This window comes from Phyllobates terribilis, unplaced genomic scaffold (genome assembly GCF_046119375.1).
Source record: "Phyllobates terribilis strain yellow unplaced genomic scaffold, ASM4611937v1 Scaffold_5__5_contigs__length_657084704, whole genome shotgun sequence".
Lineage (NCBI taxonomy): Eukaryota > Metazoa > Chordata > Amphibia > Anura > Dendrobatidae > Phyllobates > Phyllobates terribilis.
Genome location: NW_027362765.1, coordinates 285,648,334 through 285,663,744, shown reverse-complemented (window position 1 = coordinate 285,663,744; position 15,411 = coordinate 285,648,334). Strand labels below are relative to the sequence as shown.

Here is a 15,411-nt window from a genome sequence, read left to right as displayed (position 1 = left end):
TACCTAAAACGGGAAAGGTTTATTCTTATTTCATGTCAGATATTGAGAAAAACATGCATATGTGTCTTTTTATATAGTGTATGTAAACTTCTGGTTTCAACTGTATATATGCACAGAATTAGCGATCATTCTGTCCCCATCACTGCTCGTCTGCCTCTGTAACCGGCCAATAAATAAGTGCCACACAACTTGAATATAGTTTATTGGAGCACATTACTGAACTACAATGTTGAGACTGGGGGCCGCACTGCTCGTCCCAGACAGAATCTAACATCTGACAGTATTGCTAGTGGTTTATTCTGGTCTGGGAGGTCATAAATGTTAGATTAGGAGCAGCTCATCTTCTCAGAGGAGGTTTACTTTATTTATTGATCAACTATCCCGGGGATATACCATCAATATCTTATCGGTGGGGGTGCTGTCACCAGCGGTAGAGGACAGAAGTTCTTGGATGATAAAGGGTGTGGGGGGGGATCTGCAGTACCCAGTCATGGAGTACCTGGAACTGTTGAAATCCAGAAGCATCCGAAAACGACTGGATGCCACGGGTAACAGCTGATTGGCGGGGGTGCCAAGATAGGTGATAAATGTCTTGATCATTGGAAGTCACACTGTCAAGGACCCCCATGATCACTAAAATGGGGGTCACAATCCCCAATTCTTTCTCATTTCTGCTGGAAATGGTTGAATCTTGCTTAATTCTGTTCAATTTGTTGAGGTTACAATGCTTAGGACCCCCAGGATCACTAGAATGGGTGGGTCACAATCCCCAATTCTATCTCATTTCATGGTTGGAAATGGTTTCATTTTGCTTAATTCTGATCAACTTTCTTTCTGTGGGAAAGAGACTTTTTAGAAATGAGCAGATTTTAGGGGGAGTTTGTATGGGTGGTGGGTAAATACACACACTGCCAAGTCATAAACCCAAGGGTAAGTTACTGGAACACCCAAGTACATTGCATGTAACGTGGAAACTCTAATGCATTTCTTACTTATGTGTCCCCAGTGACATTTGGCCTCCGGTGCACATTCACATCCAAATAAGAAAGCAGATGGGGAATCTGTACTTACAGTGATGTTGGATTTAGAGGACTTTGGTGTAGTAGACATCTTTGGCAGTAGGTTAGTTTTCAGCCCCCCAGTTGATGCAGATAACACAGAGTCGCTGTGGTCTCCGTCAGGTCTGATAAAACAGATATCCCAAATGGAACATTTCCTGCAGTGTAAAAATCACATCCATCACCCACTCGTACACCTGAAAATGGAAACAATTCCTTACAGACATTTACATATATTATAGAGGGCTTCTGCTGGATGGTGCACGCACAGTTCCTGTGACCGCGTCATCTTCTAGACCAGGGGTCCTCAAACTTTTTAAACACGGGGCCAGTTCACGGTCCCTCAGACCATTGGAGGGCCGGAATATAGTTTTTAAAAAAAAACTATGAACAAATTCCTATGCACACTGCACATATCTTATTTTGTAGTAAAAAAACAATACAGGAACAAATACAATATTTAAAATGAAGAACAAGTAAAGTTAAATCAACCGGTATTTCAATAGGTAGGTAACTGTACCCAATAGGCAGCATAGGTCCCCAATAGGCAGGTAAATGTACCCAATAGGCAGGTAAATGTACCCAATAGGCAGCATAGGTCCTCAATAGGTAGGTAAATGTCCCCAATAGACAGCATAGGTCCCCAATAGGCAGGTAAATGTCCCCAATAAGCAGCATAGGTCCTCAATAGGCAGGTAAATATCGCCAATAGGCAGGTAAATGTCCCCAATAGGCAGGTAAATGTACCCAATAGGCAGCATAGGTCCCCAATAGGCAGGTAAATGTCCCCAATAGGCAGGTAAATGTTCCCAATAGGCAGGCTGTTTCCCCCTTATAATGCCATATGCAGGCTGTTCCACCCCTTATAATGCCCCATGCAGGCTGTTCCCCCCTTATAATGCCCCATGCTGGATGCCACCCCCCATATAATGCCCCATGCAGCATGTCACCAACCCCCCCATATAATGCCCCATGCAGCATGTCACCCCCCCATAATATGCCCCATGCAGCATGTCACCCCCCCATATTATGCCCCACGCAGCATGTCACCCCCCCCCATATTATGCCCCATGCAGGATGTCCCTTTCCCCCCATATAATGCCCCATGCAGGATGTCCCTTTCCCCCCCCCATATAATGCCCCATGCAGGATGTCACCCCCCATATAATGCCCCATGCAGGATGTCACCCCCCATATAATGCCCCATGCAGGATGTCACCCCCTCATATAATGCCCCATGCAGGATATCACTCCCCTGTCTTTATAATGCCCCATGCAGCATGTCACCCCCCCCATATAATGCCCCATGCAGCATGTCACCCCCCCATATAATGCCCCATGCAGCATGTCACCGCCCCATATAATGACCCATGCAGCATGTCACCCCCCCATATAATGCCACATGCAGCATGTCACCCCCCCCATATAATGCTCCATGCAGGATGTCACCCCCATATCATGCCCCATGCAGGATGTCACCCCCCCATATTATACCCCTTGCAGGATGCCCCCCCCATATAATGACCTATGCCTCCATACATTAAAAAAAAAAAAAAATCCAATACTCACCTCACTTCTCACTTGCTGCCGCTGCTCTACTCTGGTCTGGACTCCAGCGTCGCGGCGTCGTCGTCGTCCCGCTCTGCGCTGCCTGTGACGGCACTCGGGAGGGCGCGGTGTAAAGACGTCACCGCACCCTCTGACCTGAGACTTCACAGGAAGCGCAGAGCAGGAAGACAGCGGATCTGCAGAGGCACGGGGAGAGGTAAGTATCCGCCTGCCGGGGCCCTGAGCAAGCGGGAGGGAGCGGGCGCTGACACCGCTCTCCTCTCCTCCGCCCATAGCCCGGCGGGCCGGATAAAAGTCCTCCGCGGGCCGCATGTGGCCCGCGGGCCGTAGTTTGAGGACCCCTGTTCTAGACCATACATGTCAAACTTTGGCCCGTGGACCAAACCTAGCCCGCAGGGTGGTTTTATTTGGCCCACGGCACCAAAACCACCACCCCTGTGGGGCCATTATTCTTTATGGAGGACTATGTGGGGCCCATTATTCTGTTTGAAGGACTATGTGGGGCCCATTATTCTGTATGGAAGACTATGTGTGGCCCATTATTCTGCATGGAGGACTATGTAGGGCCCATTATACTGTTTGGCGCACTATATGGACATAGTCTGTATGGAGGACTATGTGGGGCTCATTATTCCGTATGGACTATGTGGGGCTCATTATTATGTATGGATGAGTTTGTGGGGCCCATTATACTGTAAACTGGTTGGCCCGCGACTTTGTCCAAGTTTGTCATTTTGGCCCTCTGTGTGTTTGAGTTTGACATCCCTACTAGACGCGGCTGTAAGCCCGTTTGTAGAAACACACAACTCAAAAATGGATGCACCGTTATATCGATTTGTGCCCTGGAGATATAGAGAAGTGTAACATGCATTTTATACCTTTAATTTTATACACTGCTCAAAAAAATAAAGAGAACACTCAAATAACACATCCTAGATCTGAATGAATGAAATATTCTCATTGAATACTTTGTTCTGCACAAAGTTGAATGTGCTGACAACAAAATCACACAAAAATCATCAATGGAAATCAAATTTATTAACCAATGGAGGCCTGGATTTGGAGTCACCCCCAAAATTAAAGTGGAAAAACACACTACAGGCTGTAATGTCCCTAAAACAAGTCAAAATGAGGCTCAGTTGTTAGAATCTGTTTCTTTGGGATCATCCGCCATTTTGTTATTTTGTTGTGGTTTTCTGGCTGTTGGTCTTTTTCCCCTGGTGTTGGTTTTGACTAAGGTCAGGTGATTGTATCACCCTTTATTACCCAGCACCTGCCTCCTAGTCCTTGCCGGACAACAGTGTTAATCCACAAGAGTTCTGGCTAGGAGGTTTGGTAGTAATACTTTCTATGTTTAGTTTTGTGCAGTTCTTGGATCCTCTAGTTCTGCCTGCTGAGATTCCTGTATTCCCTTTTTCGTTTCTGCAGCTTCCTCTAGTTTCCTGCTAGGAGGTCACCTGTTTGTTTTTTCCCTGTCCTTAGTTCTTTCAGGGTTTCCTTGCCCTCTTCCTTTAGGTCTTCTTTTGAGTTTAGTCTAGGAAACGTCGATGAGTCTATTCGCTGGAAATAGGTTGCCCACTCCACCGTAGGGCAGTCTAGTCCTAGTGCAGGGACAGCTTTTCCCCCTTCTGCCCTAGTGTTGAGATGCAGTTTCGCAACAGTTTGTCCGGCCCAATATATATATATATATATATATATATATAAAAAAAATCCTCATCCGGATTCCTTCAGTATGAACAGTGTCCAGGAGCTTGCTCAGCGCCTGCAAGGGTTAACTCTGGAAGTAGCCAGTCTGCAACAGCATGTGAGTAATTGTCCTGGAGCACGCCCTGATGAACCAAAGGTAGGATTACCTGAGTTTTTTTTCTGGTAAACGACAGGAATTTTTTACGTTTAAAAAAGCATGTTTACTATATTTTTGGCTTAGACATGGGTCCTCAGGGAGTGAATTACAGCGTGTGGGGATTATTATGTCTTTATTGCGAGGCGAACCTCAAATCTGGGCATTTTCTTCACATCCTAATGATTCTTGTTTGACGTCAGTAGAAGCATTTTTTACTGCATTGGGATTGTTATATGACATTCCTGATCGAGTCATATCAGCTGAGGCAGAGCTCAGACGGCTTAAACAGGGTTCTGGTGAGGCTGAGAAGTATTTCACCCTCTTCAGATGATGGTCCGCAGAGGTCAGATGGAATGACCCAGCACTCAAGAATCAGTTTCTGGCAGGTTTGAATGAAAGGGTTAAAGATTTGCTCATTGCATATCCTGCACCTGCCACTTTGGAAACAGCTATCCGTGTGGATAGAAGATTGAGAGCCAGGCAGAGTGAAGAGAATGCTCTTTTAATGTTGGACCCCATCTCTCAGGCTAGTCACGCCGTCAGCGAGGAACCGATGCAAGTTGGGACAATGTCCTCCCGTTCCCAGGAGAGGGAGAGGAGGTTCTCTGGGAGGCTATGTTTGTATTGTGGTAAGGCTGACCATTTTATTAAGCAATGCGAGGCTAGCATAAGGACGGAAAAAAAAAAAGGTCAGCAGGAGCAACTCTCTTGTTCGTATAGCATTTTTACGTTCCGCAGGAGTGTTTTTATCTGGTAATACTGTAACATCCCTGGCGGCGTGCTTGCATGGCTTACCACCTCCCACCATGCAAGACCGCCATCTTACCTATCAGTCCAGGCTGCACACTTTGCTCCAGTACCTGCTGTGTGCATGTCTCTTGTCTGATTGCTTAGGGCAGCGGCGCGGTTACTGCCTGTTTCTTATAGTTACTGTGTGCACAGTCCTAATGCGTCCCCAGCCTATTGCTGTGAGTCACTGGATACTTAAACCCCCTCCACCCAGTAGGAGGTGCCTGAGCAACACTTTCTTTCAGTGTGTTCTGTGCAACTGAGTTGCCAGGTCCTGTCCTGTATCTTGTCTGTTTCTGCCACCCTGGGGGCTGTATACCCAGGCCTGTTACCTGTATCTGTGACTTCTAGTCTGTTTCACCACCATGGGGGCTGTATACCCAGGCCCGTTACCTGTATCTGTGACTTCTAGTCTGTTTCCGCCACCCTGGGGGCTGAGTTCACAGGCTCGTTCCTGTATCTTGTTCCTGGTTCAGTTTCTGTCTGAACAGTGTCCTAGTCCGTTACTTGTTTGTCTCTATGTCCGTATCTTCCCTTTTCCTGCAGTGTCTGAACCTGCATCTAACTCCAACTCGTTGTTTCTGTACTTCTGTTTGTGAGTTTAGTGTCCACTCGCTACTTCATTATAAGTACCTTGTATGTATTTTCTCTGCTCTGCTTGTTTACTGCACCTGCGGGTTTTGCTCTGCTCCGCTTGTCTACGGCACCTGCGGGTTCTGCTCTGCTCTGCTTGTCTACCACATCTGCGGGTTTTGCTCTGCTCTGCTTGTCTTCCGCACCTGCGGGTTTTGCTCTGCTCTGCTTGTCTACCGCACCTGCGGGTTTTGCTCTGCTCTGCTTGTCTACCGCACCTGCGGGTTTTGCTCTGCTCTGCTTGTCTACCGCACCTGCGGGTTTTGCTCTGCTCTGCTTGTCTACCGCACCTGCGGGTTTTGCTCTGCTCTGCTTGTCTACCGCACCTGCGGGTTTTGCTCTGCTCTGCTTGTCTACCGCACCTGCGGGTTCTGCTCTGCTCTGCTTGTCTACCGCATCTGCGGGTTCTGCTCTGCTCTGCTTGTCTACCGCATCTGCGGGTTTTGCTCTGCTCTGCTTGTCTTCCGCACCTGCGGGTTTTGCTCTGCTCTGCTTGTCTTCCGCACCTGCGGGTTTTGCTCTGCTCTGCTTGTCTACCGCACCTGCGGGTTTTGCTCTGCTCTGCTTGTCTACCGCACCTGCGGGTTTTGCTCTACTCTGCTTGTCTACCGCACCTGCGGGTTTTGCTCTGCTTGTCTACCGCACCTGCGGGTTTTGCTCTGCTCTGCTTGTCTACCGCACCTGCAGGTTTTGCTCTGCTCTGCTTGTTTACCGCACCTGCGGGTTTTGCTCTGCTTGTCTACCGCACCTGCGGGTTTTGCTCTGCTCTGCTTGTCTACCGCACCTGCGGGTTTTGCTCTGCTCTGCTTGTCTACCGCACCTGCGAGTTTTGCTCTGCTCTGCTTGTCTACCGCACCTGCGGGTTTTGCTCTGCTCTGCTTGTCTACCGCACCTGCGGGTTTTGCTCTGCTCTGCTTGTCTACCGCACCTGCGGGTTTTGCTCTGCTAGTCTACCGCACCTGCGGGTTTTGCTCTGCTCTGCTTGTCTACCGCACCTGCGGCTCTGTTCCTGTATCCCAGTCTGTACTGGTCCCTATCCTGCCTGCGTTCCTACCTGCCAGTACCCACCTGTCTGCATACCAGCTGTGCCTGCCAGTACCCACCTGTCTGCATACCAGCCGTTCCTGCCAGTACCCACCTGTCTGTATGCCAGCCTAACCTGCCTGTTCCTGCATTCCCCGGTGTGGGTCAACAGCTGTGACCGGGGTCTGACCTGGAGTAGCACCTGGTCCCTCTGCTTGGTTCCTCCCTGGTTCACGGAGTCGACTGAGCCGCCGTGCGACCTTGGTCGGACCGAGTTGATACTTAGTCACGCCCCTCAAGGCACTCCTCGGTTCATGGTCCAGTGGGATCACTAACCACGCTCACGCCAGTCAGTCCGGGCTTGCGCATAACAAATACCACCTATCATGGTCATTCCATTGATTTTCAGGTAATAGTTAATTGTGGCACTGCTCTTAATTTGATTGATCAACAATTTCTAGTCAAGTATAAGTTTGTTTCTGAACCTATGTCGTCTCCTTTCCCTGTTGTGGCGATTGATAACACTCCCCTGGAGCATGGGTGCATTTCTCGGAAGGTCACCGGGTTCCCACTAATTATGAATATGGAACATAAAGAGCGCATAGACTTATTTGTACTTGCTAATTTGCCTGTTCCAGTGGTCCTGGGTTTACCCTGGTTAAAGGTGCACAATCCATTGTTGGACTGGTCGTCTAGTACTATAAGGTCCTGGGGTCAGGGGTGTTATGGTAAATGCTGTAATGTTCACATTGCTGCAGTTTTGAAGAGGGAGCTACCTGAAGCCATTCAGGATTTCAGGAGGGTATTTTCGGATGTTGAGTCTCAAGTTCTACAGCCCCATAGAGAGTACGACTGCGCTATTGAGTTCGTCCCAGGTACTACACTCCCTAAGAGTCGTTTATTTAATCTGACGATTCCCGAGAGGGAGGCTTTAAAGGAGTACCTACAGACTAGTTTAGCTACAGGTCATATAAGACCCTTTAAGTCCCTTGTGGCTGTAGGATTCTTTTTTGTTAAAAAGAAGGATGGGGGTCTTAGGCCATGTTTGGATTTTTGGGAGATTAATAAGATCACTGTGCGCAATCCTTACCCGTTGCCGCTGATCCCGGATTTGTTTAATCAACTAACCGGATCGAAGTGGTTTTCTAAGATTGACCTTCGAGGGGCATATAATTTGTTGCGGGTAAAGGAGGGCAATGAATGGAAGACAGCTTTTAATACCCCGGAGGGTCATTTTGAGTGTCTGGTGATGCCTTTTGGCCTTACTAATGCGCCTGCGTTTTTTCAAAAATTCATTAATGACATTCTGAAGCCGTTGATCGGTAGGAGTGTTATTGTTTATTTGGATGATATTTTGATCTATTCACCCGATCTGGTGTTGCATTGGCAGAGAGTCCGCGAAGTTCTAGAGATTTTGAGCGAAAATACTCTCTTTGCTAAGCTAGAGAAGTGTGAGTTTGCGGTACAGAAAATTAGTTTATTTGGGTACTTTGTCTGCGATGATGGGTTTGAGATGGACCTGGTGAAGGTTCAGGCAGTACTGGAGTGGCCTAGGGCTGAATGTTTAAAGTCCATTCAGAGATTTTTAGGGTTTGCTAATTATTACAGAAAGTTCATAAAGAATTTTTCTGTTATCGCTAAACCTATAACTGATCTCAACAAGAAGGGTGCTAATACGGTCCAATGATCCACTGAGGCAGTTAAGGCTTTTGAGCATCTCAAAGAAAGGTTTAGCTCTGCTCCTGTTTTGATCTAGCCAGATGAGACTAAGTCATTTCTGGTAGAGGTTGATGCCTCATCAGAAGGGGTGGGGGCAGCTCTGTCCTAGGAGGGAAAGGATGGGATGCATACCTGTGCTTTCTTTTATAAAAAATTCTCAGAGACAGATGTAATGCAGCGGCTTGCGGCATTACTGTAATGGTCCAGGGTGTGTTCTGGCTGACCATGTACCTCTCCCTCAGAAGGACTGATCACATGACTGTGACATCATTACAGGTCCTGTGTGCACTGAAGGATATATAAATCCTGGTGCTTTTGAAAGTGTGTGAAAGGCGTGAGGCCTGTTCCCTGTGTGTGGAACACCGTTAGCCTGGAGAGGCTTAGTGAGGCCTAGAGAGGCCTGGTGAAGCCTGAAAGGCAGGACTGGATCCCTGTGTGTGTGGGGGATCCCAGTAGCTTTGGAAGGCAAGACTCCTGAAAGGCAGAGGCTGGATCCTCGTGTGTAAGAGATGCCAGTAGCCTTGGAGGGCAAGAGGCTTGGAAGACAAGAGTCCTGAAAGTCTGGATCCCTGTGTGTGGACACTCGCCCCCCAGCATGATGACTAGCGCATAATGACTTACATGTGGTTGGAGAATGTGGGCAACTGCAGCCTGGTTGCTAGGGGCAACGGCAGCCTAATTGCTAGGAGTAACGGCACAGGACGACGACTGTGGATGCAAGCATCTTGTTGTGGCTCGGCGGGGTCACGAAGATTAAAGCATCTGGCTGTAACTCGGCGGGGTTACGAAAATTGTCCTCGCACTAAAACCTGGTTTGCTGTGGCTCGGCGGGGCCACGAAAATTTTCCGGGGAAAAGCGGTGTGAAGTGTCTAGTGTGAACAGTGTACTGCGATGGCCATGAATGGAGCAGTATCTCCAGACGGAATGGAGAAAGGGTTAGATGACCGGCTGCAAACGGTCTGCAGCAAAATGGAGTGTCCTGAAGAAATGCAGGAGCAGATAAAGATGGCTGTGAAGGGAGCAGCAAATGAGACTGAAGCTATTGAGAGATTAAAGTGCCTGATAAAATCGCAGCAGCAGGCATTTGAGAAACAACAGCAGGTATTTGAGAAACGACAACAAGTCGTGGTGCAGGAAGGGCAGGAGCTGTTGGCCCGTTACAGAATGGCGGCAGCGGACCATTCATTGAGTTCTCCTGTGGCGCCGGTACTATCCAAGAGTGCCCCGGGAGGTAGTAAGATATGTTGTGAACTGGGTCCTAAGACTATTGCTGCTTTTTTTTGTTAAAATCCCCCTACAGGTGTGGGTGTCCAAAAGGGGGCGGAGTCTCAAAAGGGGGTGGGGTTTCATAAGAGCGTGGAGTATAGAAAGCCAAAATTGGTTACTGGTTGTGGGTTGGTATCGCCTAAAAATGACAATAAGACCGTTGATAACAGGGTAGCTCTAGTAGAAGGGGTTGACTTCAAAGTGGGAGGTGACTTGTTGGTCCACAACACCATGGGGAGTGTGCACAGACCCCATAGCTGACGGTGACATTCCATCAGGAGAAAAAGAGTTCAGTCAGGAAGAGCTAGATGAAGTGAGAAAGTCCCCCTCTCGTCGTCGACGGAGCAAGGGCCACAAAAAGGTTGCTCCTGTAGTCTTTGCTGAAAGTGAAAATAAAGAAAATGCAATGTTGTGTGCCTTTGTTCCAAGTGTGGATCCTCCTTTAGAGGCAGAAGAGGAGGTGACGTTGCCAGTAGCAACCTCCGGTACAGTACTGAGACAGAAGGATCAGGATCCGACAGCCCTGAAAGAGGAGGTGGCCAATCCTGACCAAGAGCTGGAGCCTGTCAGGCAGCAGTATCAGAGTGATGTGCAGCAACTAAGGGAAAACCTGGAGAATGGGTCCTCAGACCAGCTGAGCCTGGAGTCTGAACGGCAGAAAATAAACCAGGTTGTAAGGAACTTGCAGCGAGAACTGGAAGAAAGCGAGGAAATCAACAAATGGAAAGAAATGTTCCAGAGAAATAAAGAGGAGGTTTCTCAATTGGAGCTTGACAAAGAGGAGTGTGAAGATGAGTTGTGCGAGGTGAAAGATCGCTTCTCCCTAGTATGGGTAGAGCTGAGGCAGGTGAAGCAAAATCTGGATGAGGGTCTACACCAGAGGGACAGGGAGCTGTCTGCCCTAAAAGAGGCTCTGCAGGATGAAGTTTCTGGACGTTATCAAAACCTAGAACGACTGCGCGAACAGTTCAAGCAGGAGCTGTGTGAATCCAAGAAGGAGTGTGGTGAACTCAGTAAGGAACTGCAACAAATTAAGAGACTATGAGGATCTCCTCAAGGTTAAGGAAAAACTAGAGGGGGATAAGGCTGATGAAGAGCACATGCGCCAAGTGGTTGAGACCACTCTGCAGGACACCCGTGATGAAAATGATGATCTCCGCAGAAAGACCCTATAATCTTTAGAATAATCTTTATTTTATATAGCGCTAACATATTCCGCAGCACTTTACATACATTATCGTCACTGTCCCCATTGGGGCTCACAATCTAGATTTCCTATCAGTATGTCTTTTGAGCCTAGGTCTGGAAGCTCAGGTGAAGGAGCTGCAGACGTTCTGTGATAATCTCCAGAGGGCAGAGACGTGCCTTAAGGAAAGAATCAGCAAGATGGAAGCTGAGCGGAAAAAGATGGAGGAGTCTACTGGAGAAGCCACAGACCAGGGTCAAGAGTTGGCCACTGGAGATGGGAGGTATGAAACAAATACCTCCTCGAATAATGCGAGCTCGGATGATTCGGTGGATGTAAGAGCCGAGATCAAGGAGCTCAAGGAGACGCTACAAGCCCATTTGAAGCAAGAGAAGCTTGAGAGACTGGCTGTTGAGAGCCGAGTGGGTGCATTGGAGACAGAGAGGTCTGAGAGAACTCTACTGTTAAAGGAGCAGTTGAAGCAGGCAGAGCTTCAGAGATGGGCTGCTGAGAGGCGAGTAGCTGAGCTAGAGGAAGAAGTTTTCGAGCTCAAAGGTCGCCTAGCAAAGTATCACTCAGTGAACGAGGCCTCCTTAGAGAAGGAAAAGGGCAAACAAGTTGCACTTACTCCTTTATACCATGAGAAGGTGGACCTGAGGAGAGCTAAGAGAGTGTTAACAGAAGATAAATATGAAATGGAAGTGGTCAAGACGAAAATTCTTGAATTTGTAGCTGTGAGTCAGCTCAGGGGAAGCATACAGGGTGAAGAAGCTGAAAGTCAGTTGTCCTTGAAACCTGAGCCGGTTGATCGTCTGGAAACCACTGGTGAGACAGAAACGTCTCGGTACAAGTGCCTCATAGACGTACCAGAGGATTTGAGAGAAGAATGCACCAGTGCATGAAGAGTTTAAGAAGGCCGTGGGAGCCTGTAAGGTGTACTCGACCTCAGAAGCTAAACAGCTGTTGGTCCTGTCCACAACCGAGGTCACAGTGAAGAGGGTGGCTATCCTTAGTGACATGCACTGGCGATGTATTCGCACAAAGCGGTTTGTCCGGTTGAAGACGGAACAAGCCATTAGACAACTGGAGCTTATGAGAAAAGCTCAAAGTCTGCGTAAAGAGGTCATCCGGGTGCCTCATGCTCTGGTAAGAAAGCTCATTGGGAGAAATGGCCGAGCCATGCAGATGATGGTAAAGAAGTCTGGTGTGATGAAAGTAAGCAGTCCACGTGATCGACAGGACTGGATACCAGATGAAGACGGCATGGTGTTATTCTCCGCTGTAGGAACGGAAGAAAGTTTCGCATATATACGCATACTGATGGAGTACCGAGTGACCTACCTGCAAGAGGTAGAACAGTTGAATCTCGCTAGACTGCGAGTGGAAAGACAGAATCACCTGAGCAGCAGAAGATGGCAGAAGTCTAGAAATTGTGAGACCAGACAGAGAAAGGGCCCTTCAAAGAATAGAACGGCTACAGTAGAAGTTAGATACTTTCCAAGATGTCCTGAGGATAGTGGGCGTGGGTTAAGAGGTAGTGAGACCTCCAGTAACTCAGGTCTGAGTGGCCCATACAAACGACCCAATAGAGTACGGGACAGTAAGGAGTCGAACCGGACCTTAGATACCAGGCATGTGAGTCACACTGCTGTATTGACCGCTGGGAGCGGGGGAGGTCTGACAAGGTTACGACCGACTGCTGGGAGCGGGGGAGGTCTGACAAGGTTACGACTGACCGCTGGGAAGGTCTGACAAGGTTACGACTGACCGCTGGGAGCGGGGGAGGTCTGACAAGGTTACGACTGACCGCTGGGAGCGAAGTCAGTGACAATGACAGATGGGCTAATGTCGATGACTAATGTTCCAGGGGCTGAGCAGCGCAATTGTCAAGTACATGGTCTCTGTGTGAACTGTGGGTTATAATGTGATTGGGTATATTATGTGTTCAACCCCACAAGTTTGAACAGACGGGGGGGATATGTAATGCAGCGGCTTGTGGCATTATTGTAATGGTCCAGAGTGTGTTCTGGCTGACCATGTACCTCTCCCTCAGAAGGACTGATCACATGACTGTGACATCATTACAGGTCCTGTGTGCACTGAAGGACTGATCACATGACTGTGACATCATTACAGGTCCTGTGTGCACTGAAGGATATATAAATCCTGGTGCTTTTGAAAGTGTGTGAAAGGCGTGAGGCCTGTTCCCTGTGTGTGGGACACCGTTAGCCTGGAGAGGCTTAGTGAGACCTAGAGAGGCCTGGTGAAGCCTGAAAGGCAGAGGCTGGATCCCTGTGTGTGGGGGGGATCCCAGTAGCTTTGGAAGGCAAGAGTCCTGAAAGGCAGAGGCTGGATCCTTGTGTGTAAGAGATGCCAGTAGCCTTGGAGGGCAAGAGGCTTGAAAGACAAGAGTCCTGAAAGGCAGAGGCTGGATCCTTGTGTGTGTAAGAGATGCCAGTAGCCTTGGAAGGTACGAAGGCTGGAGACCCCCATCTGGGAAGCCGTAAAGCCACAGCTGTGGCAGAACAAATCTGATGGAAACCGCTAGACCCAGCAAAAGGTAAAAGCGGTGCGTTATATGGACATTGATATAGTTACTTTGCTGAAGGCTGTAACTGGAGCCAAGTGGGCCTGTCTGCCACTTGAAAGGCCCTTGGATGTTATGTGTGTAAACATGCCGGTGAGCCACTGAGACGGACTATGTTACAGTTATATGAAAAAGTTTGGGCACCCCTATTAATCTTAAGCTTAATGTTTTCTTAAAATTGGTGTTTTTGCAACAGCTATTTCAGTTTGATATATGTAATAACTGTTGGACACAGTAATGTTTCTGCCTTGAAATGAGGTTTATTGTACTAACAGAAAATGTGCAATCTGCATTCAAACAAAATTTGACAGGTGCATAAGTATGGGCACCCTTATCATTTTCTTGTTTTAAATACTCCTACCTACTTTTTACTGACTTTCTAAAGCACTTTTTTTGGTTTTGTAACCTCATTGAGCTTTGAACTTCATAGCCAGGTGTAGGCAATCATGAGAAAAGCTACTTAAAGTGGCCACTTGCAAGTTGTTCTTCTGTTTGAATCTCCTCTGAAGAGTGGCAGCATGGGCTCCTCAAAACAACTGTCAAACGATCTGAAAACAAAGATTATTCAACATAGTTGTTCAGGGGAAGGATACAAAAAGCTGTCTCAGAGATTTAACCTGTCAGTTTCCACTGTGAGGAACATAGTAAGGAAATGGAAGAACACAGGGACAGTTCTTGTTAAGGCCAGAAGTGGCAGGCCAAGAAAAACATCAGAAAGGCAGAGAAGAAGAATGGTGAGATCAGTCAAGGACAATCCTCAGACCACCTCCAGAGAGCTGCAGCATCAACTTGCTGCAGATGGTGTCACTGTGCATCAGTCAACTATACAACGCACTTTGCACAAGGAGAAGCTGTATGGGAGAGTGATGAAAAAGAAGCCATTTCTGCAAGCACGCCACAAACAGAGTCGGCTGAGGTATGCAAAAGCACATTTGGAGAAGCCAATTTCTTTTTGGAAGAAGGTCCTGTGGACTGATGAAACCAAGATTGAGTTGTTTGGTCATACAAAAAGGCGTTATGCATGGCGGCAAAAAAACACAGCATTCCAAGAAAAACACTTGCTACCCACAGTAAAATTTGGTGGAGGTTCCATCATGCTTTGGGGCTGTGTGGCCAATGCCGGCACCGGGAATCTTGTTAAAGTTGAGGGACGCATGGATTCCACTCAGTATCAGCAGACTCTTGACAATAATGTTCAAGAATCAGTGATAAAGTTGAAGTTACGCAGGGGATGGATCTTTCAGCAAGACAATGATCCAAAACACCGCTCCAAATCTACTCAGGCATTCATGCAGAGGAACAATTACAATGTTCTGGAATGGCCATCCCAGTCCCCAGACCTGAATATCATTGAACATCTGTGGGATCATTTGAAGAGGGCTGTCCATGCTCGGCGACTATCAAACTTAACTGAACTAGAATTGTTTTGTAAAGAGGAATGGTCAAAAATACCTTCATCCAGGATCCAGGAACTCATTAAAAGCTACAGGAAGCGACTAGAGGCTGTTATTTTTGCAAAAGGAGGATCTACTAAATATCAATGTCACTTTTCTGGTGAGGTGCCCATACTTATGCACCTGTCAAATTTTGTTTGAATGCAGATTGCACATTTTCTGTTAGTACAATAAACCTCATTTCAAGGCAGAAACATTACTGTGTCCAACAGTTATTACATATATCAAACTGAAATAGCTGTTGAAAAAACACCAATTTTTATAAAACATTAAGCTTAAGATT

The 15,411-nt window shown here is 47.6% G+C and overlaps 1 protein-coding gene across 1 annotated transcript in view; it reads right to left on the bottom strand.

Moving 5' to 3' along the window:
* STXBP4 (syntaxin binding protein 4) overlaps positions 1-15,411 on the bottom strand; it is a 91,166-nt gene that overhangs the window by 47,124 nt on the left and 28,631 nt on the right. The window contains exon 5 of the mRNA XM_073684181.1: positions 1,072-1,216. Within this exon, the coding sequence (XP_073540282.1) occupies positions 1,072-1,216 (145 nt within the window). The remainder of the gene's footprint in view (positions 1-1,071; positions 1,217-15,411) is intronic.